The following is a 27663-nucleotide window of genomic DNA, read 5'->3' on the forward strand; positions in this document are numbered from 1 at the left end:
GGGCTGGAAATACACGTGATGAGCTTGGAGCATCTTCCCATCCACATATCAGGAAAACCATCAAAGACTGCTACGGTGGTGCCAAAAGGTCCTGAAAAGGCTTCCACTGGCCAAAAATGTAACGATTTGCTATCAATAAGAATAATAAATGACGTATTGTACAATATGAAGTACCTTTAATTCAATGAGCTCATATTAATACAAAAGACATGATCACAATTGGACTATGCTGGGGAACAAATTTACTTTACTTAAAACCAGCAAATAAAGGGAAACAGGCATTTATCTCATCTTTCATATACAAACTGTACCACTGAGTAAATAAATAACAAAGGGAAGTTCTTCATTATAGAAATATTCTAGATAGTGAAAGAAGAAAGAATAATAAAACTAGAATATCACCATTTAAAATCTTTAATAAATGAAGAGATCTAGGCACTGAACATTCACAGCTGCTAACATCACAAAAAAGGAACACTATTATGAGCTCTGCGATGAAGGAACACACACATCACCACCAATAAAGAGCCTTGGAAAAAGAAAATCAGATCTGAATCTAACCAACTGTCTAAATCCAACTATCAATTTATGGAAATACAGAATTTGAAAAGGCAGAAGACTATGTTAATATGTTAACAAGAATAGGTTAAATTACACCATAGGGATGCTCTCTGCAATATGCAGACTATGAAAATCTCTATAGAAACCACCTAGTAACCTTGAGAAAAAAATGTGGGAGAAAAAAGGAGAAAGAAAAATTAAGATTAAAAAGCTTCATTTAGGGGCTGGCCCGTGGCCGAGTGGTTAAGTTCGTGCACTCCACTGCAGGCAGCCCAGTGTTTCGTTGGTTCGAATCCTGGGTGTGGACATGGCACTGCTCATCAAACCACACTGAGGCAGTGTCCCACATACCACAACTAGAAGGACCCACAATGAAGAATATATAACTATGCACCGGGGGGCTTTGGGGAGAAAAAGGAAAAAATAAAATCTTTAAAAAGCTTCATTTAATGGACTAATACAGAATCCTACAAGCAAGAATAAGAGAATTACATATTCTTTTCAAGCAACCATGAAAACTTCAAACTCTTGACTGTGTATTAGGCCATAAGGAAAGCCTTGGTACATTTCAAAGGAACTAACTGATAACATGTCTATCAGCAGAGTGAAATTAAGTCAGAAATCAATAATTAGTCAAATCAGAAATCATTAACAACATTTTAAAACCTTATCCAATTGGAAAGTCATCTCAACCAATCATAATGAGTGAACATTATTTAGATCCTGATTCAAATCAATTAATCTGTGTGTGAATAATTTATATACAAATTTACAAGTAAATTTTAAAATATTTATATGTAACATTTTTATATAACTAAATCCTTTTATAACATCTATCAAATAATTATAAATTTGAAATCAACTGGCTCTTTGATATTAAGGAACCATGTTTTTTAAGGCAAAATGGTATTGGTTACATTTTTTAAAAAGAATCTTTATGTTTTATAGACACATAGTAAAATATTTACAGATAAACTGAATGTCTTCAATTTCCTTCACTATAATAACCTCAGTCTTCCCTGGGGAAAGTGGTTAAGGGTAAGGATGGGGCAGAATGGACCATGGGTTAATGGTTGTCAAAACTGGGCATATGGATACATGGAGTTAATTATAATATTCTGTTTGTTTTTTTATGTGTTAATAATTCTTTATAACAAAAACAGTAAATATCTAAAATAAATAAATAAATACATACATACATATATATATATATATATATATATAATCTCTCTTTTAAAAAAAATCTTCCCACAAAGAAAATACCGGGCAGCAGTTTACAAGTGAGTTTTAAAAATCAAAGAAGAGATTTTCAGTATCTGAAAAATTCTTTATGAACTCATCATGTTGTGAGAGTTTGTGTGTCATGGTGCAAGGTATACTAGCCTCAAACTAGTTCCAGTTCTGGCTCTGCCCCTTACTATCCCTGAGACTTCTAACAAGTCCTACAAGGCCTTGGAGCCCCATGGCCTCCTCTGTAAAATCAGAACATTTGTCCTGATGATCTATAAGCTTCCTGCTGAGCTTGACAGTCTTAAGAAGCTTTGCTAAAAAACAAAATTAAACAAAGGCTTCCAGAGAACAAAAACACAGAGAATGCTCTCAACTCATTTCATGAGACTCTAACAACACCAATACCAAGGATAACGTGAGAAAAGACAAGACCATAACGACTTGCAAATATCAGGTGTTAGCAAACATCAAGTGTTAGAAGAACTATGGAGCAGCCAGAATTCTCATACACTGCAAGTGGACACAGAAATTAGAACACCTCTTTGGAAAACAACTTGGCATTATCTTGTAAATTTGAACATTTCTATAATGTATGCCTGGATATTCTATAAACAGAGAAAATCTTATACACGTTTATCAGGAGACATATGCAAGAATGTTTAGAGGAACATTCATAACGGCAAAAGAATGGAAACAACCCAAACGTCCATCAACAAGGGAATAATTAAACTGCTTAAATCACCCAATGGAATAACATTCAGCAGGGAGAATGAATCAACTATATCTACTCCAAGAATACGAATGAATCTTAGACATATAATGATGAGTGAGAAAAAGTAAGTCAGTGAAGACAAAAATCATAACATTTTTTTTGAGGAAGATTAGCCCTAAGCTAACATCTGCTGCCAATCCTCCTCTTTTTGCTGAGGAAGACTGGCCCTGAGCTAACATCTGTGCCCATCTTCCTCCACTTTATATGTGGGACGCCTGCCACAGCATGGCGTGCCAAGCAGTGCCATGTCCGCACTCCGGATCCGAACCTTAAACTCTGGATGGCTGAAGTGGAATGTGTGCACTTAATCACTGTGCCACGGGGCCGGCCCCAATACCATTTTTATAAAGCTCAGAAAATAAGTGAAACTGTATTCTTTAGGAATAAATAATATCTCTAAATGGTAACTCTGCAGATATAGATATAAAAGAATAATAAAAGATAAACACACCATTATTTTCTTCTAAAGACTTCATCTTTCACATTTAAGTTTTTAATACACACACACATACACACAGATTGAGAACATGAACAAAGGATGGATAAAGACAAGTAAATTAGGAGTCAAGGGTTGAGGGGTAGGTGAAGGGATCAGGGAGGGGCTCTCAGACTTATTCAAAGGTATTGATACTTGGGTTCTTAGGTTGGGTAGTGGGTACCCAAGAGTTTGTTTTATTATTAAGCTTCATGTATACACATACATTTTTAAAGAATACGTACCAAACACCATATTAAAGAACTAAAAACAGAAAAAAATCAAAAGAAGGGAATGACTGACAGAAGGGGCACAATGAGATCTCCACCTCAGACTGAAGAGAGGGTAACTCTGAGGCAGCAGGCAAGGGGGGCAGAGGGAGAAGAAAGGACATTTGGAGGTGGTAATGACAGAAAAGCTGAAGGAGTTCATGCATCTCTTTTCTTCATTAAAAAAAATAAAATAAGACAGAACATTAAATAACATTTTTGGTTAGTTTAATAACAGTAAACTTATTATGCCCATCTATTTTAAACAGCAATTTAAAGTTATCCCTAACATGAGGAGTTTAGCATATCTCAATTTCACTGTTTTCCTGTTTACATAATAATGGGAGCTAATTTAAAATAAACATCTTAGAATAAAAAGAACAGCTAAATTTATTTATTAAAAGCTGTGTGTTCTAGTGCTGGTAATATAAGGATAAATAAGATATGCTTCTACAAAGGAAACGAGCTTTTTGTTTCTGTACTATTCTAGAGACAGTTGTGCAACGCTTTCATAAAAAGAAGTAGATTAAAGTTTTCTGGTTTGGTTCTAAAGCCTTTGATGAAAATACTCAAAATACACCCAAACGTTGTTGCCCCTTAGGTCATAATAGCACAGAGAGCCAAAAGCTTCACCAGAATATATCAAATGATTTCCAAATTTCCTTCTTAGGTTAAACATCATTATATTATAATTGGAAGGATACTGAGCTAGGAGCCAATCATTCCAGGTTTGTGTTCCAGCTCTGCCACAAATTCACTGACCTTGCAGACACGCAGACACGACCTAAAGGAATTCGCTCCAGGCTTATTTCCCCAATCTGCCAGAGAAGGCAGCTGCGTTGAATTATCTATGATGTCTCTTTAAGCTCTAAGAGGACATAATTCTAATGAGTTGTCATCCTATACATTTAATTTGGGCCACTCTCTCTAACATATTACCTGCCTTGCCCAAAGAAGAGCACTTGTCACTTGCCACCTACTCTGGTTATACTATTTTTATACACACACACACACACACACACACCTTTCTACATTTTGCAGTTCCTAAATACATTAAAATTATTGGTAACAAATTTCAAGTTTAACAAGCCAAAGGGAAAATCTGCAGTTATTCAGTTATATGCGGCAACATTTTATCTGCATCTGAATACTTCTCTTAAAAGCTTTTTCCTAAAATCAACCTAAATGTAAATAGTACAGCTTCACTTATGATATAAAATATATTTAAGAGTATACTATCACTTAGTAGTAAACAATTTAAAGGAAAAAATTAGCTGAGATTACTCCCGTTACAACATTTCTACTTATGCAAAACATACATCGATAAGGGAATGTCACAATTATGCAGACCTGCAAAAACTCATTTTCTCCATTATAAAACATGTTATGGAATCTATATACTTATAAAATTCACTGATGGCTGTTCAAAGTGAAAACAGTAGATCTACCATCTAAATATACAGAACTATATTATACCAAAGGTATCTCAAAGCTAAATAATATATATGAAAAAAAGCAAGTCTGAACAATCAGCAGACTCAAAATCATGATCGTCTCAAATTAACAATTTAGAGAACTACCTGTTGTCATGAAACAACTCCACTCCCACTGCAATAATCTCATCTTCACTTAAGAGAGTGAGGGCAAGGAGAAAGGGGAGACAAGGCTGGCAAAACAGCAACAATTGTTTCTATTTTATTAGATAATGTATGTTCAAAAAGACTGAAGGGAAAAAACATCTAAGAAGAGTTTGCAATAGTAGGAGAAAATCTTCCTGTATGAAAATGCTATACACCTGAGAATCACCTTTTGAAGTGAGTAGAAGCAGCATCCTTAAGAGAAAAGAGAAGCCCTCGTCCCTGCGCACAGCAAAAGGACACTGTTTCAAAACATGAGTAACTGCCGAGTCTTTGGAAAACACCATTTGCCAGAACGCAACATAAAAATTACAGACAACTGCTTCTCAGAGGGCAAACCAAGTTTGAAGGAGCAGACAGTTCAACTCCACTCCAGTGATGGCAAACATCACAGAGGGATATGATTTCACAAAAAGAACAAATTCAAATGCACAAGCAAAAATAAGAAACCATGTTTTCCTGGGGATGGGAGAGTGGGGGAGTTAGGCCTCAGGTAAAATTGGAGTGCTAAAAAAGGAAAATGAATAGAGAAGGAGATTGCTGGAAGACAGAAAAGCACAGAAACAGATTAGAATGCAAATAATCTACAGGAAAAAAAAGAGAAAACTGGCATATTTCAGAGTCAATGTGGCAAAACAAATTTAGAATCCCACCTTAGGCGATTTTCTCTAAAGTACTCATTACAGCTTCTCAAGTTACAAAATACTGGTAAGATTTCCTACATTCCTTTCTGTTACAGTCCTTAAAGAGACCACTAATATAGCAAACCTGTATGAAAGTTCAAATATAAAGCAATGCAAATCAAGGGGTCATTTTACCTTACGGGAAATGTTTTATTACTTGGGAAAGAGAAAAAAATCATCAATTTCTTTTTTAAAAAGTCCAGTCTCAAAAAGCAATCATCACCAAAATTAAAAGCAAAATTAGAAAATATGGTCCCAAACATCATATTTAGGTCACATGTATTATGTCTGATCCCTTTTCATCCTCTGATTCTAAATATGAAAACAGAGAAATAAGGACATATTGCTGAAAATTCTAAAGAAATATTTTCCAAAGCTATAGAAAAAGCTGTCAAACTCTTTTGTCAAATGACTATTTAATGAATAAGAAATAACACTGTCAGGGGCCAGCCTGGTGGCATAGTGGTTGAGTTTGCATGCTCCACTTCGGCAGCCAGGGGTTTGCTGGTTTGGATCCTGGGCACAGACCTACACACTGCTCGTCAAGTCACGCTGTGGCAGCATCCCACATACAAAACAGAGGAAGACTGGCACAGACGTTAGCTCAGGGACAATCTTCCTCAAGCAAAAAGTGGAAGACTGGCAACGGATCTTCGCTCAGGGCCAATATTCCTCACCAAAAAAAAAAAAAAAAAAGAAAGAAAGAAAGAAAGAACTGTGAATTAGAGCAAAAATATTAAAAAGTACAGGGGCCAGCCATGTGGCCTAGTGGTTAAATTCAGCGCACTCCACTTTGCCAGCTGGGGTTTGGTTCCAGGGCACAGACCTACACCACTCACCAGCAGCCATGCTGTGGCAGCAACTCACATACAAAACAGAGAAGATTGGCACAGATGTTAGCTCAGGGTGAATCTTCCTCAGTAAGAAAAAAAAAAAAAAAGTACAAAAAGACACAGATTTATATAATTGTATTAGAATATTAATTAAACATACTATAGTCAGCTCTTTATTATCTTCTGCAAAACTATCAAATATTTACTGACACTGTCACCTATTCTAATTAAGTGATTGATAGAAAGACCACACTCTAGCTTAAAAGCAAATTTTCTTAAAAATCAAACAATTCCTTGCCTGTGGAGAAGATGGAACCACAAACTAAACATTTCATTTCTCAAAAATATTTAAAAAAGTACATTTTTCCAAAAGTTTCATGCATTTCTTTAGACTTGCCCATTGCATCACTCTAAAGCAGTATTTCCCAAACAGTTACGGAAATCTCACGAATACTCTCTATAACATCCTACAGCATCTGATCATTTTCCCTAGAATATCACATAGAAGTAGTTCATGATGAGCTTGTTTTAAATTTAAAAAAAGGATTTACTAAACTATTAATATTATAAAATACTGAATTAAGGTAAACTTCATAATATCATCTTAACATAATTATATCAAAGTAAAAAGAAAGACCAATTTTGACTTTTCCCATCTAACAAATGGCATCCATGATCTTTAATTTTAAAATCGTTATCTAAGAGATAGAATGAGTTATAAATCATTTATAAAATTATCTTTCATGATGGATTTTAAGACTACATATAAATTACGATGAAAAATGGTATTACGCCATCAAAAATAGAGGGGAAAAACTATTTTTATAATCTGATCTTTGAAATTTTAACTTTTACACTTTGAAAAAAAACCCAACTGGTTTATTTTTATAATTTCTACATTTCTTTTTAAACAACTATATATGAGAAAAGGTTTGCAAGCCTGGCTTGGTAGACAACTCTTTGTGTAGAAAGTCTTTTATTCTCTATAAATGAAGATCCAAATTTGATTTAATCACACTATATACTACCTTTTTACCACAATTTTTAGAGTACTAAAGACATCATGATATGCTAAATAACAATTCTGATGAAATGAGTACAATTTATACATCTGGAGATAATTATCTTGAGGCAAATTTTCAGGACTATTATCATTCTTATTCTCCTTATTAAGCTGTTATATATCAAGGAGCAGTGAATGTCATGGTTTCTATTGACCAGTGTTTCATTTGAAATAAAATCATCATATTGGTTATGATTTCTAGCTGAGGGATAAATCTTCAGTGACTGACAGATCTCCCACTAACTAGTCAACTGATAAATATTAAAAAGATTTTAAACTAATATATTTTAAGTGAAAAAACATTGCTTATATTTTTTAAAAGGGGAATATTTGAAAAGATTCTTCCTTTAAGGACTTAACAATTTGGAAAATGATGAAGGAAAACACTAAAAAACACTAGTCTTGGCTTGGAATACAAAGCTTAAAGAGAGACGGATGTGAAAATCAAAATATCAAACTTCAGAAAATAGCTTCTATAATTCTGCAGTGATATGAATGTTCACTATGTCATTAATGTCCAAATTCAAACTTTACAAAAATATCATCCTATAAAAAGTATAATTCATGTGTCAGAATAACTATCTAAATCTTAGGAATGTGCAAAAGACACTGCTGGGTGTTCTTTCATGCAGTGCTGGCTGCACCTCTGAAGGACTTTCTATAGACTAATCACTAGGTACCAAGCTCTGCAGGAGCAGAGGGTAACTTGAGAAATTCATCCAGAAGAAACAAATAATTTATGACCAGTGGAACTGATAAATTTCCATCCGGTGGAACAACAAGCAACCTCAAAATTTAGAATTTATCAATCTGTAAGACATCAACCAGTCTTGTATTGAACTCGGCAATCTTACCTGCCTATAAAAATCCTAAATTCCTCAAATGCTCTTTGAACCACTCCTCACAAATCACTGAGAACCTGATGAGTTAATGAGGCGCACAGTATGTCTGATTTACACTTATTTTACATTTGCACAGCAGTCATGACTTTACCTCTATGAAAATCATACTTCAACATAGGCTTTATCTACTCAGGAATATGGTGGGGATCACAGTCTGATCTTTATCTAACTTAACTAAATAATGGTTAATTATTTTCAAATATCCATCTCCCTGAATATTCTAATATGTATGGATACCATTAAATTTTGAAAGAAAAGGCTTATCACAGTTACATTCAAAGCAGCTATCATTTTACTAAGCAGAAAACTAAATTTCAGATCTATCTCCAAGGAAATGTGAAACCTAATAACAACCACAAAGGGAACCAGAATAAAACAGTAGAACTACAAAAAGGAAGAAAAAAAACATCACTACCTACATGAGTTTTTTTCAAACTTTTGTCAAGTCCTTTCAAAGTAAATAAAAACTATGAAATTTTTTCAATAATATAAATAATAAGGGATACAGTGGAAATAAATTTTAAAAATTAAAAAATAGTATAAATAAATAATAAAGTCCTACATAAATATTACTTTGTCCTTTATTTTATATATGTTAGAGGGATTAAGACAACAATGACTTACCACAACTAAGTGACTAAACCACAATATTCTATTAACTAGCACATACCAATGTTCAACAAGTTTGAAGAGAAAGACATTTACTATATGGTCTTCAATCAAAACATTTGTAAATGTTTTCGTTAGTGTGGAATCTAACATAGAAAAACTCAAAACTTGTTTCTCCCTTACTCCTACTCTGCTATCTATAACTACAACAGTTATCCTTTCCTAATAAAACATTCCCAAAGAACCTAACACTGAACCTTTCACTCTGCAAGCACTCAGATGTTTTATTTTTTATTTGATTTATGCTAAGAATGTGTGTGCAAGATCTGGAATGAAAATTCTTCTTTGCATGCTTAGTACAAATTCACATACGTCTATGTGTTTAAATACATACTATTTCAAGGTGTATGTCTGTCTGTATCTCTTTGTTGGGGAATATTTCTCACTAAGGGAAAATAACTTTCCACAAAAACTGGAAAGAAGTCAAAATAGATGGAGCCAGAGGTGTTCTTGACAGAGGAACATGAAAGAAGTCCTTGGTTCTGGATCCTAACATTAGTACAGCCTCAAAAAAGAACAGGGTCATATGCAACAAGAAGAATAGAGAAGAGAAGAAAACAATTTAGAATGGTGGCTGGTTATCATTACCAGTAAACACACTTTTACTCTCATGAGTGACAAGAGAGAATGAGAAGGTGAGATCCTTTTGATCATTAGTCTTCAATTTGAGGCCAAGATTAACGCCAGTACTACTTCAATTTTATCTCATCATTAGATAGACTATAGATCCTATCATCTAACCAGAAAAAGCTATCAAACTCACCAGGTATAATGCTGTTGAAGGAGAGAAAGTACTTGAATGTAACTGAATTGCTAAAAAGGAAACTGAATAGGCAGCTACTTATTTCAGAGATAGGAAGGACACATGAAGAAATGTTAGGTTAGTAACGAGAGGTGAATTTTCAACGGCTGATGAGAAACATTAGAGAAGTGGACAGGAGGAAGGTCATCTAGAAGAAAAAATTTCAAGCTACCTCACTTAAGAAACCAGGCTTTCTTAAATCTTTCTATCTTCTACACCTTGGCGACCTGTCCTCCATACCAAAAATACACTGACATTGACTTTATTGAAAATGAAAGTGACTAATTCTAGTACGGCAAGCTCCAAAAAGAATCTACACTGGCTGACTCCTGTAAGCATCCTAAAGGTCTGTATGTTACAGGGCTGGGTTAGCCTTCATACCCTTCAATGCTTTCACACTTTAATTAACCAATCTAAAGGTTAGAATCATCAACTCTTCTACTGGGAAGCGGGGATTAACAGGTTTTGGAGGGCAATAAATAACAGAATTGTTTAAATTAGTATTCCATTTTAGGACTTCTTTCTAATCTACAATAAGACACAATTTCACAGAATAAAAGTGGGAGGGAGAGAGCATTGTCAATAGAAAAGGATGGATAACTGTGTTCATGTATCAAAACTAAATCAGCTACTAAAAAATAATTATGACAGATCACAAAATAGGCTCTAATGTCAATTTCAAAACGTCCAGGATTTCCCAGTATTAGTTAAATGCCCTCCTAGGAATGCAATAAAAATTTTTTAAATAAAAAAGTTCTACTTATACAAAGGAGTTAACAAAGAATGACATACATGAAAACAAGGAAGTGTTTGCAGTCTTTGACAAAGAAACAATTCATTCAACAAGTATGTGAATCCCGGCTATGTACTAATCACTGCTCTGGCACTGCTTAGTATCCAATGCCTGACAAATAAATAATACCAGCAAAATGCTACTTTTAAAGATGTAACACACCACTCCTGTTTTTTTACAGAGTTTACTTACCTCAAAGCCAAGTCTATCCTTTTCTTTCCAAAAACAAAAATGTGTTACTTTTTTATCCCAGAATTCATCTGGCTTCACCACACAAACAAGGGAAACCTCCGCTGGAACAACGTTCTATAAAATACAGAAAAATAATTACAAATTATACATGTAAAGTGAATAATTTACTGAAGTTATAAATTACTAGATATTCATGATTAGGCTGAGTAATCAAGAGACGTTTGGAAAAGAATTAAAATAATAAATTATAAGAAATAATGCAAACTTCAAAACAGACGTGGCAATAAAGAAATACTTGAAAGACAAGCTGATTCAGAAAAGATTTCAAATAAACAGTGAAATACAGAACAGTACAGGTGAATATTTTTGTGTTTTATTAAGTCTCTCTACTAGGAATATGTTTAGATTAAACTACAAGACAATTTTTAGTTGAGAAATTATTTAATTTGGTTGCTTTTTCTATGACATGAAAAACTTTTTTCTAATACAATCATCCTGGAGAATCTCCTCAAAGAATGTAAAATCAATTTTCCCACAAAATAAGTTTCTTAGCCATTATACAAAGAGGTCAAGATTCTGCATGACTATTAACTTGAAGAAAAGGACAAAGCTAATCTTTGACAAACACAATCTCAGATTTACTAGATATGACTATTCATATTACCTGAAGAATGGAAATGAACATTTACTGAGTTAATAAATATTCCATGTATACTTTATCAGCAAGTCCCGTAGAATATATCTTTAAAATACATCTTAAATCTCACCGTTTCTACCACCTGCATTGCTAACATCCCCAAACTAGTCAGTCTTTTGAAATATCCTCTTAACAGGCCTCCTGCTTCATCTTTTTTCATGCTCAGAAGAAAACTGAAACCCTTTACCTAGGCCTAGAAGGCCCTCCAAACTCAGGGCCCCGCCGATCTCTCAGACCTCATTCTTAGCTCACGCTCCCACAGCCACACTGACCTTGCTGTTCCTAGAAGGCGAGCGCTCTGTTCCCATCTCAGGACTTGGCCCTTGATGTCTGCTGCCTGGAATGTTCTTAGGCCTACACCTAGAAGTGCTCCCTCAGTTTATTTAGGATTCTACTCAAATATTCCCTCTTCAAAGAGACCTTCCCCGGCTACTCCATCTAAAGTAGCACCCTCTGACTCAGTCTCCTTTTACCACTGTACTTTTCTTCATAGCATTTATCACTATCTGATGTTATATTATTTATTAATTTGCTTAACTGCCTATTGTCTGACTCTTCAAATAGAACATAACCTTCCCAATGGCAGGTACCTTATCTATCATGTCACTCCTATATCTCCAGTGCCTAGGACAGTGCAGACTATAGAAGTCACTCCATAAACATTTGTTGAATAAATGAATTTGCATTCACAAGTGGATCTCTTTTTCCTAGCTTTACAGAAGAATACATTGAGCTTCAGAGAACTAAAGTAACTGGTCCAAGATAGCAGAGCTAAAAAATGATGGTGCTAGAAGAGAAACCAGGTCTGTCTGACTCTAAAGTTCTACCACATCATTTCATACGTTCTAGACCAGGGGTCAGTAAATTCTTTCTGAAGGTCTAACGATAAATATTTTCGGCTTGTCTACAGTCTCTGTTGCAACTCCTTCAATTCTGCTGTTGTAGAGTGAAAGCAGCCATAAACAATGTAATGATGGGCGTGGCTGAGTTCCAGTAAGACTTCATTTACAAACTCTAGGGCCTGACCACTGTCCTAGACCATAAAGGGCACAACCGAATTATTACTATTATTATTTAGAGGAAAACAGAAAACCTTTTGACTAGGCACATCACAAACCTCATGCCCGCTACAATGACTGGGCTGTGAATAAGGTAAGTAAAATAAATTCAACGGTGTCAAAACTTTTACCAGAGGTGCTGGGAAACTTAGGGTAGATAGAGGCTGATTCATACACTGATTTATGAAAGATGATTATTTCAAAAGCACTGAATATTTATTAAAGCTGTGAGAAACAAGAGAAATCAAGCCACTCATTTTAGAGAACACTAGTTATAGGCAGAGGCAGCACTAAGCCCGGGGCTGCCAAACGACTGGTACCAGTACCTTTGAAATAAAAGCAATGACGACTCTGTATGTGGAAACTGTTTACTAGGAGTAACAACAGGCCATTGCAACTTCTGAAAATATTAACTATTAATAAATCCAAAAGTTGTTAAAATACCTATCAGAAAAGAAATCGCAAGAGGGGATTAAATCATCCATTGATTGTTCTTCAAAACTGCCACTGATCAAAATCCAGTTCAAACAGCAAGTCCCAAATAGCTCACCTGTGACACAGCTGACTGACAGGATGAAACGAAGAACACAAGGACATAATTAATGGATTTCTCACCTAAGAGTTATTTTAACAACTTTTACAGAGAAGAGTTTATCTTCAGGGTTTGGAATATAAAAGCCCTGGGAACATATTTGACAGAAAAAGTTATTATGGGACACCAATCTGTGCTCCCTTAAAAACTGATCCTCTGGAGGCTATATCCTTTCCAACCCAAAAGAGTGATCTAATGATCAAAAGTTTAGGCCAAACATTTAGAAAGAATAAGGTAATGGGTAGATCATTTGGGGACCAACTCACATATCCCACTGGTAAACACACACTTTTTAATGATAAAGCCAAGACCTGGGACTTAGGCCATGCCAAGCTCCAATCCTGACTCTTCGCCATGTTCACTACGAGAACCTGGCTAAGTTATTTAAAATCCTTGAGCCTCAGCTGACCTTTGGGGATAAGAGAACCTGCTTCCCCAGGTTATGAAAATAAAATTAAATGAGACAATTTATACAGCAAGCTTAGCAGAGTACCTGAACCACGTTAAGCACTAAAACTAAAAACTAAAATTACCACCTTGTTCCCATCCCTCAAATCTCTTTTGCCTAATTATCCCAAATAAAGATAAAAATTAAGAATTATTCTTAGTTATTTAAATTTTTAAATATACTCCTCTCCTCAAAACCCTAAAGCAGCTACCAATTATTCCTCAAATTCACTTAAAATTTTTTTTTAAAGATTTTCTTTTTCCTTTTTCTCCCAAAGCCCCTCTGGTACATAGTTGTGTATTTTTAGTTGTGGGTCCTTCTAGTTGTGGCATGTGGGATGCCACCTCAGCATGGCTGGATGAGTGGTGCCATGTCCGCGCCCAGGATTTGAACTGGTGAAACTCGAACTTAACCACTTGGCCACGGGGCCCGCCCCTCATTTAAAATTCTTGTTCTTTCAATATGACTGATATTTACCTAATTGAATGTTCACTATCCCACATAACTGCCAACTTATATTTTCCCCTAACTGGCCCGCCATCAGCTCCCTTCCGTGTGTTTGCTTCAGTTCTGGAAGCTATCACTGAGTCAGTGTCACTGCCAGAGATGCCCTTTCACTTTCTTTCATTTAAATTAGATAATCTCTTTTATTTAACTTCCGTTTACCTTCTCTAGAAGCCCTTCTAAGGAAACCCAAGAACATGTAAGCAATATGCCCCCTTTCAATCACTCAAATGTTTCATTTCAGATCATAATATCCTCAACACCCTTATAACAAATCAACAAATGTTTACTAGGTACCTACTACATGCAAGGGGTCACAGAAACATTCTGTGAGGAACACAAGGAAATACAAACACGAGCCTGAGATCAGATCAAGGAGTTTGTAATCTCAGGTGTTTATTAAATGCTAATTTGTGAGTTGTTCAAGTGCTTGAGGACACAATTGTTAGTAAATTTCGTCTGGGTTAGAAATAAATAAGACCATCATGAATCTTGGTGCTTTTTGGAGGAAAAAGGATAACAGACGAGAGAGACCAATCAGAGCAGCCTGAGAAGCTTTTTCAGACTAGACTTACCCAGTCCTGCTCCCGCAGCATCAGAATGGGGCGGCATGGGGACATGCAGACACTGCAGCATGCAAAAGCTCCCAGGGAGCCCGATAACGTCTGCCTTCACACTTTTAGACTCACTGGCCTACTGGCTTAGATTACTTACACATGATGTATTATTTTCAATCATTTACAGACCTTTAGAATAGGTCTGAAATTTATTTTTACTACTCAAATTCAAACCTATAAGAACTGAATTTAAACAATCTAATAGTGACTTGTGCATTTCAAAGCTTAGCCACTGCTGAGAAGTTTGAGCACAGCCCAATAAAGGAAATGCATTTGCCATTATCATCTTGATCTGTTGCTGCAAAACAAAACCACATCCTCATAGTCAGAAATAAAATTACCTGTAGCATTAAGACTACTGTTTTGACCACATTCCACTGTGATTTTCTGCCATCCACAATCACGGTAAATCCTCTAGCCTTACACTTTTCACTGAAACAAAACAAAATTACAAAGTATTAAAACAAAGTATCAAACAAGTTTGATATTTTATTCTTCATAATTCTAAATAAATAGGGTTTATAGCTTAATCATATGCGGAGTAGCATTAATCTCACTTGGTTTGGTTTGGTCAATAAACAAAATTCTTCACAGTATCCTTTCAGTTTTCTCAAGCAATTTGTTTTTCTCATTTCAGGAAATGTTGACAATTTACAAGCTAATTTGGCAGGGAAATTGCTGTAGAAACAGGGAAAGTCAATGCCTTAGAAAGAGAAGAAATCAAAGCAACATTCCAACGGTCTCAGCCTCTCCACTTCTCCACCTGGACCCCAGGTGCTACGAAGCGCTTCTGGACTTCTCGTCTCTCCTTCCTGCCAGAAGTACAAGGCTTGTGAAGGAAGAGTTTAAAACAGGTAGAAAATAAAGTAAGCTTAATAACCACTGAAAATGGGCTTTTTGGTGTTTTGGGGGAGAAATTTAATGAGATGAAGTAGCATTTGGTGCACACACGTCTGACCCACTGCTGCTCTCACTTTTGCATTCTCAGTCACTTGATCAGCACAATATTATCTTGAGTGTTTGGAAAACGGGTTATTGCTATATATTATGTTCAGTCATTCAAGTATTGACGAAACACTTCCCTGAAGCCTACACTAGTAAAATCCAACAACTATAAGGGAAAACTCCATCCTAAAGATGAAAACCACATCGCTATTATTGTTATATTTATAAAATCAACTTAATGCAAGGATCTCAACCGCCCGCCCTCCGGTAAGTGGAAGGAACTGCAGCTGGGCTTCGCAGGGAGGACTTGGCAGTGAAACCTCCCCCAAAGTGCTCCCCATTACGTACAGCGTGCATCGCAGGAAAGAGAAACAGCAGACCTCTTCCTGGGAGTTAACTCCAGCGCACCAGGGGATTTTACTAATCCTCCCCGCCTCCCTGCAAGCATTCCCATTAGCCTCAACAGCATTCTTGGAGAAGTGACATCCAATTCTACCGAGGAACAGGAGGTCACAAGAATGAGAATGATATTGCTAAAGATTTGGAAGAACATGCAACCTCTGCGGGAGTGAGAGAAACTGAGCTTCCAAAGAAAACGGGGAAGTGTTCAAGTGTTCAAACTGAAACATATGTCCACACAAAAAAACCTGCACACAAATGTTCACAGCAGCCTAAGTCCCAACAGCCAAAAGTCACTCTAACCCAGATGTCCAACAGCTGACGAATGTAAAAACAAAATGTGGTATTATCCATACAATGAAATATTATTCAATCACAAAAAAAGAATGAACTGATACATGTTACAACATGGATAAACCTTGAAAACATGCCAAGTGCAAGAAGCCAGACACAAAAGGCCACACGTTGTATGATTCCATTTTATATGAAATGTCCAGAATGGGCAAATCCATACAGGCAGAAAGCAGATTAGTGGTTGCCAGGAGCTGGGAGGAGGGGAGAATGGGGACTGACTGCTAATGGGTATATCGGTTTCTTTTTGAGCTGATGAAAATGTTCTGGAATTAGAGAGCATGATGGTCACAGAACGTTGTAGGAATATACTGAAAACCACTTGTATACCTTAAAAGGGTGATTTTTAAGGTATGTAAATTATATCTCATTAACAAAAAAGTTTAAGTACTCTATTTTTAGATTTTGCATTATAAAATAAAGGATCCACTAAGTATTCTTTGGGGTTAAAAAAATGAGGTGGCAATACAAGGATCGCTTCTGGATTAGCAACAGCATATAAAGACCTGCTGGAGGAAGCAAATCTGACCTCTAATTGCTAGTTGTGGGTTCAGGTATGGAGGAAATTCCTGAAGTTCCCCAACAAGACATCTAGGAAGACCCCTCTGACTTAGGCAGGACACAAGCCCAAGATAGAACAGCCCAAGCAGACTAGTTTGCTACTGAGTGGTCTTCAGGGAAATGGCAGCAACTCAGGGACTCTCGCAATGCATTGTGGAAATTTGCAGGAGGGGGAACTACGACACACAGAGCTGTGGAGTGGAAAGCCTTCCGTGGACTGGGACTAAAGCCAAGAGAGTGTGCCATCCCCACAATTGGGTACTTTCATGTCATCAGCATGTGCCTCTCTGAGATACAGGTTATACAACCATTTTGTTGAACAAAGAAATTTTACACTAAATCAATCTGTACATTAGATTAATCTGTACATTAAGACTAAGAAACTAACGAAGTTTGGAAATATCATCTGCAGTGATCTCGAGGGCATAAAATAACTCTAAATTTATCTGCAAGAGTACTTAAAAACACCACTAATCAAAATTTTCTCACATTTTACTAAGCCAGATAATGAAAATATACACAATCTAAAGATACTCTTTGACAAGTGCAAGACCAAGTGGTCTTTCAACTACTTGAGAGGAATAGTTGTTTTTTCCTTCATTCCCAGAAGTGGAGTGATGGTTTAAACTGTCTTTAACAACAGTAACATATTAATTTAGAAGCATGTTACGCCCTTCATAAAGGGCATGTTGGAGGAGCTCAAGTGCTATATTAATAAATTCCTATACTACTGTTAATATGTTTATAATTATATTTTCAGAACAATAACCAATAAAGAAATCTATGAAGACCCTACCTCCTTGTTGCTACTCCCTTAGAGCCTTTCAAGGGTGAGGGTGCTGAGTTAAAGCAGCTACCTAAGGGGCCGGCCCCATGGACTAGGGGTTAAATTTGCGTGCTCTGCTTTGGTGGCCCAGGGTTTCGCCGGTTCAGATCCTGGGCGCAGACCTAGCACTGCTCAGCAAGCCATGCTGAGGTGGCGTCCCACATAGTAGAGCCAGAAGGACCTACGACTAGAATATACAACTATGTACTGGGGGGCTTTGGGGAGAAGAAGAAGGAAAAAAAAAAAAGATGGGCAACAGATGTTAGCTCACGGCCAAACTTGGGGTCGAGGGGGAACAGCTGTGTAAAACAAGCGAGTCTCCTTAATAGGCTCGCTCACTTTGACTAGAAACAGACTGTCGATGGATTTCCTGGGTTCAGTATTCTATAGCTCTTCACTAACTTCCCTGATTACAACCAAGGGGTCCTTCTCTTCCACTCACAGAGCTCTGCTTATACTTACATAAGGGCACTAATTTCACTTATGTTCTTATTATAATTACTTATTTACAATCTCTCTTCATTAGATAGCATGATTCCAGAAAGCAAGAATATTACTTTACTGATATCTTGGCAGCTTCTAGCACAGTGCTTGAAATTATATACATCACATCATTCTCAGTCAGAATGTGACGACAGCTTCCCTTCCTCTTCAGAATCCCAGCCTTTACCACGGCTCATGAGGTCTTCTATGATCTGACTCCAGCCCCTCTCTGCTCGCTCTCCCAGAACTGTCCCTTTCTCAAAGTGCTGCAGCCACACCAGCCTCCTTGCTGATACCACACCATGCTTAGGGCTTTTGCACCTTCTGCTCCCTCTGTCTTGAATGCCCTTTCTTCAGGTATCTGTAAGGCCTGGCACACACGTCAGTAATCTCAGGTAAAATGTTATCTTATCATTTTGTAAAATATTGCCATATACCCCCTCACACCCCATCCCTCTCTTGACACTTTTTTTTTTTTAAAGAATTTCTTTTTTTTTTTATTTTGAGTTTCTTCCTTTTTATCCCCAAAGCCCCCCGGTACATAGTTGTATATTCTTCGTTGTGGGTCCTTCTAGTTGTGGCATGTGGTACGCTGCCTCAGCGTGGTTTGATGAGCAGTGCCATGTCTGCGCCCAGGATTCGAACCAACGAAACACTGGGCTGCCTGCAGCGGAGCGCACGAACTTAACCACTCGGCCACGGGGCCAGCCCCTCTCTCAACTCTTTTTATGCTCTATTTTCGTGGCACCCATGAACATCCAATACACGGGGTGTTTATTTGTACTAGTTGTTTGATCTGTAGGGTATGAGGCCCATAAGGGCAGGAACTGGGTCTGCTTTGTTCACTCATTTCCTCAGCACCTAGAACAGTGAGGAGCTTATCATAGGATCTCACGTATTTACAGAGTTAGTGAAAACTTATGACCTTAATGTCTGTGTGATTTTTGGCAAGTCATTAAATAAGCTTTGCATTCTGATGTGTCTTCCATAACATAAATGAGTTTTTCTACAATTAGGAAGAACTGACTTAAAATCCAAATTTGAATTAAAAAAAATCAAAACGTGAAAACAATGCAAAGGTAGCTTCCATAAATACTGAATCTCTATAGAATCAAGAATAATCTGATCAAGATTAATCTGGGCAAGTATTTGGCAGTATTTCTATAAAGTAGATTTAAGAATGGAGACGGTGGTTAGTCCAGATGATTGTTAAGGTACTTTCCAATCCTGACATTCCATGATTCTATAACTGGACAACACGAATATACTGTTGAAAGAAAATGTTAAAACATAAAAAAAGTTTTCAATATTTCTTTGATAATACTATATTCACCAGAGTTATTTTCCTATGTCAATTATCAGCTGTGATAGATCCAGGTTAAATGTGAATGAACACTAGGAGTCATCATTAGACATGGCACTGTGATTATAAGAGGGGTAGCTGCAATGCAGTGATTAGGAACACAGGCTTGGAGCTGGACCACAGGTTCAAACCCCTGGCCCAGCCCTGGTCTGCCACATGCTCTTGGTCAAGATACCTAAATTACCCACTCTTTCTATGCCTCAGTTCCCTCATGCATAAGATGGGGATAAGGATGATAGTACGAATCTCACAGGGCTGTTATGAGAATTAAATGACTTAATGTTATCTATTATTTCCTTAAATATAGGATATTCTTTTAATATATGCCTCCCAATCATCATCCGTAAGTAAATCTCAGGTCCATTTTGAACTTAAAGTCCTAAAAGGAAATCAAGCCCAGCTTCTACTAAGCCAGCAACATTGTATGTTTATTTGATTTTCCAACAAAATCTAAGATGCTCTGAGAATGGTCAGTTACCAGGTTCAGTCAGCCCACATCTGAGCACACAGAGCTCCGAAGAAACTAAAGTAGCAAAACAAAACAAAGGGCAGAAACCCACACCCACGACTTCTGATCACTGAGTATGAGGAACTGCACGGGGCTATGAAAAACACAAATTATAAGATACAGTTTCTCCCCTCAAGGAGCTTAGCATCATTTAGAAAGGTGAAGAGGTAGGGAAAAAAGTATTTTAATTAGTGTCTGCTTTATATTCACAGATGTTATCTTATTACTGTTACTAGAGAAACAATACACACCTTTGAAATTTAAAACATGTAAGACAAACAATAAATGTAAAAATTCAAGAATTATCCTTAAGCACATCACGATTACATGCCTAAACAGCCAGAAAGAGCAAGTGCTATTAGTCTAGAGAACAGCTGGAGGAATCTGGGAACTATCTATATAAAGGAGCTAATGCAACTTAATGTAAAAGGACAGATAAAGGAAGAATATGAGCAAAGTTACATTTCTGAAGCACCAAATCCTGCAACTGGCTCATAGAGCCTGGGGATCCTGCAGCACAGAGGGTGGTGCTGCTGGGCACGCTCTCCCACCCCATCCCTGCAGCGCAGTACCATCTTTCACTTACTCTCCTGGGAAAACAGCATTTGGAGCCTAAAACACCGCTGCTTTTCTCCCCAGACTAAGAAATGCAGGTCTCAGGGAGTCTGAAAGGGTAGGTATTCAAGGTAGGGGACAAGCACAGGCGAGGTGGTGGCAGAGCCAACAGGGCCAGACTTCAGGGAATCAGAGAGGGGAGGGGCTCTGGAAGGTGCCCCTGCCTTCTCGATGCCCCTCCACTAGAATCCTGCCTACTAGAGGATGGGTGACTTAAGGCAAAAGGGAAGGCTGCCTCCAGTTCTCCACCCCCAACTACTTATGTATTTGGGAAAGTTTCTTAATTTCTCTGCCCTCACCTTTTCATCTACGAAATAGAGAAAATAAAAGTATCCACCTTACCAAGTTATTTTGAAGACTGAGTTAATACAAGTACTCAAAACTAAGTGACTTGCATGATAAGTGCTTAAGAAATATTAACTGAAAAAGATGAGTCAAATCATACAAGCTCTTGGCACAGCAGTTAGGAAGGCTGAAGGACTGTCCTTGAGAGCAAAGACCTAGTCTTTCTTGTCTTCAGAGTGCACAATGTACAGCATCTGCACTTAGGATTAGAAAAATAAATGGCTACTGAATTGAATTCATTGTGTACAAAGAAGGAGAGGAGGTCACAGAAAACTAAGGATGACAGAACTGTTGTTTTAGCAAAATTACTCTTGAACTTATGTGCAAATTGAGGAGACCATGGGGACGGAGAAATTAGTTTGGCTATTGCTGTACCAGTTCAGCTTGACAACTCACTCATCCCTCAACACGAACTTAAGCATATGAAAAGGGAACAGAAAGGACAGGAAAAAAACACATGGCAGAGAAAGGAAATACTGCTTAGCTGTCACATTTTTAAATGGCACATTATAAATCTTCAATACATTTTTGTTGAACGAATGAAATGAATATTAAAAATCACTTGTCAACAGCATGAAGCACGTTCAGAGCATTTACTACAGTGCTTTGAAGTAACTCTAAGGTCAATGCAATTATCCCTCCATTTGCTGAAAGTGCATTTGTTGAGAAGGAAAAATTGCACCGGCTCAGACTTCCTTGGAAGATTGTACCAAAAAAAAACCAGAGAACAGCCGTCCCAGTCACACTCTCGCTGACTATACTGAACCTTCTGAAGTCTAAGAAGACAAATCAGAGCAACTAAAGCTGTTACATTCAAATTCAAATGATCTGCTAACCGCTCTAATAAGCTCCAAAGAGGCTCCTTAACAGTGGAGGAGAACGGAAGATGGGGATGAGCAGACATGCCCGTGGGGCTCCACTTCTCTCTGTTTTATATTCAGATCTTCCTTGACTTACAACGGGGTTACAACCCGATAAACCCATCACAAATTGAAAATATCATTAAGTCAAAAACGCATTCAATACACCTAACCTACCAAACATCACGACTTAGCCCAGCCTACTTTAAACATGCTCGGAACACTTCCATTAGCCTACAGTTGGGCAAGATCATTGAACACAAAGCCTATTTTATAATAAAGTGTTGAATATCTTGTGTAATTTATTGAATACTGTGTTAAAAGTGAAAAACAGATGGTTGTATGAATGTACAGAATGGAGGTAAGTGAAACAGAATGGCTGTTTGCCCTCATGATCACGTGGCTGGTTGGGAGCTGCGGCTTGCTGCCACTGCCCAGAATCATGAAAGAGTGTGTACCCTACCACATATCTCTACCTGGGGAAAAGCGCAAAATTCAAAATTCGAAATAGCATTTCTACTGAAGGCTTTCACACTATTGTAAAGTAGAAAAATCCTAAGTTGAACCATCCTAAGTCAAGGACCACCTGTATTTGACTTCTGTGTAAAATTTTCTTTGAACAAAGATGCCCATAGACTTAAAAATTCTAAACAAACAGAACATAGAATATTTTCAATATACTCATGCCTAGAATATTACCTATTGAATATTGGCAGTTACAAAACTGTGTATCACATTCAAACGATAATTTCACCATTTTAAAGAATTACAGAACTACACAGCTGTTATATTTCCTTTCATGATATATTTTAGGTCAATTCTATGACTTTGTTGCCAAGTTTGGTTGGTTCCTTCAATATGCATATAATGAACATCCAAAGTCTCCAAACCTTTTTTACTGTCATTGTGGATATGCAAATAAGATGTGGCTCTGCATTCAAGGACCTCATAAATTCAACCATAAACTACTATAACACCTAGTGGAAGTGAATAGAAAAACTTGTCTAAAAGGGTTCCTCACGAAGGTAATAATGAAGACAAGGTTGAAAAACAGTGACGTATGTTTTGCCACATGTTTTTAAAAAGCAGGTCATCTCAATATCTTATAATCACTCTTCATGTAATAGACTGAAATCAAATCTCATTCTATGCATTGAATGTGGATATGCTCCTGATTTAAAATTTTGAAATATGTAATAAAATGAGATAAAGACCTACTCATGAGGTTTTTGCTAGTGCTAATCTCAGTATTTTGTTTTTTAACCAAAAAATTTGTAGATTAATTTATATTTCTTGTCTTTACCTCCACAAGGAAATCTTGAATTTGATTCTGCTTTCTGAATCATCAACTCATAATTTCTGATCCTGTTGTTTATGTCTAAAATGTACAACAATAGCTGGGAAAACAAAAGAAAAATTTCATTTACCTCTCCTAAAATTTAACACTCAGGCTGGCCCAAATTTGTCAGTCTTTATTGTTCTTTATTAAAACCTATGACGGGTCCTTTATAGAAAATGGGGCAGCAATGATTAGTCTTGAACTCCACATAGGACTGGACATGAGGAGTTACCTGAACATAAACTCAGTATTCAGGTCAGGCTGCAATTAACCTGACCCTCTCCTTTCTTCTCAGCGCTCTACTCAAGAATCTCAAACAAAAAACAAGTTTAGGGCCAACCTATGTGAAAAGGAATCAGGAAGTCCCCCATTCCCAACTGTGCTGGGTTACCCATGTATAATGGGTACATATCACTCCTTGTCCATGGTCATTAAAAGTAAGCGTCACGTACAGATAAGAAACTAAATAGTTTCTTTTCATTTTGACATAAGTTTTATCTATTTTTATCTTTTTCTTTTTCTACAAGCAAGGCAGACTGCCACGTAAAGTGCCTTGTTTGGACGTGTCTGGAGTCTTGGAAGCTTGACTACCCTCCGTTCTCCTACAAAGGGACCATGAGAGCTTGTTTGGAGGTGCTAGCAGGGGAGCGCAGCTTTCGTATTCCCTTGACTGAAGAACAGGCCTCCTCTATCAGGGAAGGTCATCTTCTTGGACCAAGGGTGAAGCTTCAGGAGGGACATACATGGAGCAGTGAGGGAGGAAGTGGACACCCATCTAGTCAGCCAGATCAGCCGAATCAACCCTGGAATCAATGGGGTGACAGATCTCACAGCCAGATCACCCTCACATCCTACATAACTTTTAAAAAGCTATTATTATATTGAAAATGTTAACATGTTCATGGCAAAAAGAGACCACTTTTGGACATCCCCGTAAGGAATTAGAGACCACATTAGTTAACTACACTGCTAGAACTGTCCAGAGACGTTCACAGCTGGAGGAGTTAAACTTTAACAGTAGGAGATTGGGAGACACAAGCAGGTTACAGAAAAAAATGAAGACACACTAAAAAAGCAAAAACCTCCTAGACACATGCTGAGCCCAACCTGACAGGGTAAACTTAAAAACAGTTCTAGGACGGAAAGAGGGGTGGATAAATGATTAGATACGTGATAAAGTACAATGCTGGTTGCAGACTTCTAAGTGATGGGCATATTGGGGTTTACTGTACAATTCTTTCAACTTCTTTTTGTATATCTGAAAATTTTCATAATAAAATGTTGAGGGGGGGATTAAAATTTAAAAGAAGTTTTAAATGGTGGACATTCTGAAGGAGAAAAATCAGTTAACACCACACCTAATAAACTGCTCCCCAGATTTGCAATGAAGAGCTCAGAAACACTCTAGCTCTCTAAGGAAACAGCAATTACCGATACAGAGCTGCCAACATTTTTAAATGTGAAAGATATAGGCAGGTGATCCAAGAAAACAGAAGGCTAACAATTCAGTGTTTACAAATATTTGATAAGGCCAAACTTTAAACAATTATCAAAAATAAAGTATCCAGGTATCTATTTTGCCTTGCTGGAATAAGTTCTGTCATCTTGCTTCAACTTATATCTTCTCTAATGGCTGGCAGGTACTTGGGGATATGCAGAAACTGATTCACAATTTACACTAGAATAGCATCTTATGAATATTTACATGAGAGAGAGAGAAAATTTAAGTAGTGTAGGCTATTCTGCCCTCCACTGTACTACTTCCTGCTTGCACACCCAGAGTGGACAGACAGGAGACGTGAGTGAAACTTCTGATTTCTTAGCCTGCCTGTTACACAGTGCCTCTCACAGTGTGAGTATCCTGCTGGGCTGAGCATGATTCTAGTATATACAAGCGTGCATTTTCTCACAACAAACCTAAGCACAAGCCAATTGTGTTCAGGACCTTAGCCTCAATGACATGTTCCAATGCTGGAGGAAAATCCAGCATGTTCATGGGAAACTAGTACATGAGTCTCTAATCCTTCCTTAGGCATTTTTCAAGGGTAATTTTGACTACCAATAATTTCTGCATTACATTCTAACTTCAGAATCTCACTTGACACAAGATGCAACTACACTATACTCTGTTCACCTGAAGTATGAAAAGCTCTGGATTGGTGTCAGGAATCGTAGATTCTAGTCTTAGCTCTTCTACTGACTAGCTGTGCGATCCTGGGCAAGTAACTCTAACCTCTGAGTCTCAATTCTCTCAACTATAAAATAAAACAGGTGGTTCAGATGGTCTCTAAGTTCCCTCACCACATGTAACCATTATAAACCTGTGATTTTTTTTTTTTTTTCACAATTTGTTAACTATATGTCTGGCTAGTCTTATTCACCTAAACAGCAGTTTGTTATCTAATGGTGAATAATACAAATTAGCAATCAGCAGCTCAGAGAATTAGCAAGCTTATTCAAAACCATTACACTGTGAGGTCTAATATCTTTCCTTTCCAGAAAGTGAAAAAATTGAAAGTATTCCCCTGAAGGCCTCTACTTCCCCAATATTGAAAAACAGAATCAGCAAAAGAATCATTAAATTATAGACCAATACTGAAAGTAGGTGTGATTAAAGTCAATTGTTCTAAGATATAGTTTTAACCCTGCACTTTGCAACGTGGTTTAAAAAGAAATAATCTGAGCCAGCCTGATGGCCTAGTGGTTAAAGCTTGGCATGCTCTGCGTCGGCAGCACAGCTTCAGTTTCCAGGCACAGAACCACACCACTTGTCTGTCAGTAGCCATGCTGTGGCAGTGGCTCACACAGAAGAACCAGAAGAATTTACCACTATATACAACTATATACTGGAGCTTTGTGGGGGAGAAAGGAAGGGGAAAAAAAGGAGGAAGATTGGAAGATTACCAACAGATGCTAGCTTAGGGTGAATCTTCCCCTGAAAATAAATAAATAAATAACATAAAATAAAAATAAAATGAAATAATCTATCATGTCAACAAAATGCAAATATAAGAAAAAGACACAAAGAATTGTTTGCTCTGACTAAAACGTTTAAAATTTACTCTCCGGAACTTAAGAGCGTTACATAAAGGATAATTTTTGTTCCTTTTGCACTTTTATATTTTACAAACATACAAAAACACCTGCCCTCATTCTCATGCTTTATTGCAGTGGTGTGCAAATCTGGCTGCATATTAGATTATCAGGGAAGCTTAAAGGATTTTTTAAAAAAGTCTGATGAGCAGGCCTCCCAAGCGCAATTGGATCATACTCTCTGGAGGCAGATCTCAAGCATTAGATTTTGAAAAAAATTCCCAGATGATTCTCCCGTGCAGTCACACTTCAGCCCCCAAATATCACATGTGGGAGAAGAAGTCAGGGAGGGGCTTTTTATTTTGGTTGTTGAAGTGATGAGTCAGCTTGAGCAAACAGAGGGGTTTAAGTTTTGTCTTGACTCAAGAAATAGAAAAATTAAAAATCCAAGACCTTTGTATTAAAATACAAACATTTTTTTCATTTTTAAAAGAAAAATATTTTTTAAACTTCTAATAGTCTTCACTCAATATATTAAAATCCACAAACATATTTATATCTAGTGAAACAGCTACTTAAATAAAAGATGCTTTCTACTGAATTAACTTTTCTCAAGTTGCATGGTATATAGATGCTCAATCTTTGGGTTCCTTAAAAATTGACTGTAGATATATTTTGGAAATCTGTATCTTTGCTATTCAGTGCAAGAAGAGCACAAAATAAGTAGCACATATTACTGATTGCAGAGTTTTTAATTATAATTTCACTGCTAACAAAAGCAGATAAGATAGCAAAGTATATTTTAACAATAGCAGGAATCATTAGTAAGTGAATGAAAACATATTGAGACTTAAGAAAAGACACCTTTAAAGTCACCTTGGAATGCTGAGTAGGTAGTCTAAGGTGACACTCAGCTCATCCATATTTGTCTGTTCAAGGCATAATGGAATTGTCAGAATGAGGCCACTTCGTCTGTCCTTTCCTCCTATTAGAGAAAAAATATATAAATTTAACACATAATAGATAGTAAAGCACTAAATGAATAATATATATTTAGATCTAATGTTACTAAAACAATTACAAGTTTAAGACATCAGTAAAAACTAATGGTTGTTTATTTTATATATTGTAAATGTAAAAAAGTAGTATAGAAAATTCTGAAAAAATTCATACAAAATTCTGAAAAAATAAGAAAAATTTCACCCATGAAATTTACACATAAACATAGCAATTATCAT

General features: G+C 36.9%; 1 protein-coding gene across 4 annotated transcripts in view; it reads right to left on the bottom strand.

Moving 5' to 3' along the window:
• The window catches only part of SESTD1 (SEC14 and spectrin domain containing 1), a 114863-nt gene that overhangs the window by 44889 nt on the left and 42311 nt on the right, over positions 1-27663 (bottom strand). For 2 of the 4 annotated variants that reach the window (XM_070581589.1, XM_070581590.1), the window contains exons 3-5: positions 27302-27410; positions 15139-15229; positions 10882-10995 (exon numbers count right to left, since the gene is read on the bottom strand). In XM_070581589.1, the coding sequence (XP_070437690.1) occupies positions 10882-10995; positions 15139-15229; positions 27302-27410 (314 nt within the window). Of the gene's footprint in view, positions 1-10881; positions 10996-15138; positions 15230-27289; positions 27411-27663 lie in introns of all 4 variants that reach the window. The other 2 variants (XM_070581591.1, XM_070581592.1) reach the window with 1 other exon arrangement.

The sequence above is a fragment of the Equus przewalskii genome, chromosome 17, assembly GCF_037783145.1.
Source record: "Equus przewalskii isolate Varuska chromosome 17, EquPr2, whole genome shotgun sequence".
NCBI lineage: Eukaryota > Metazoa > Chordata > Mammalia > Perissodactyla > Equidae > Equus > Equus przewalskii.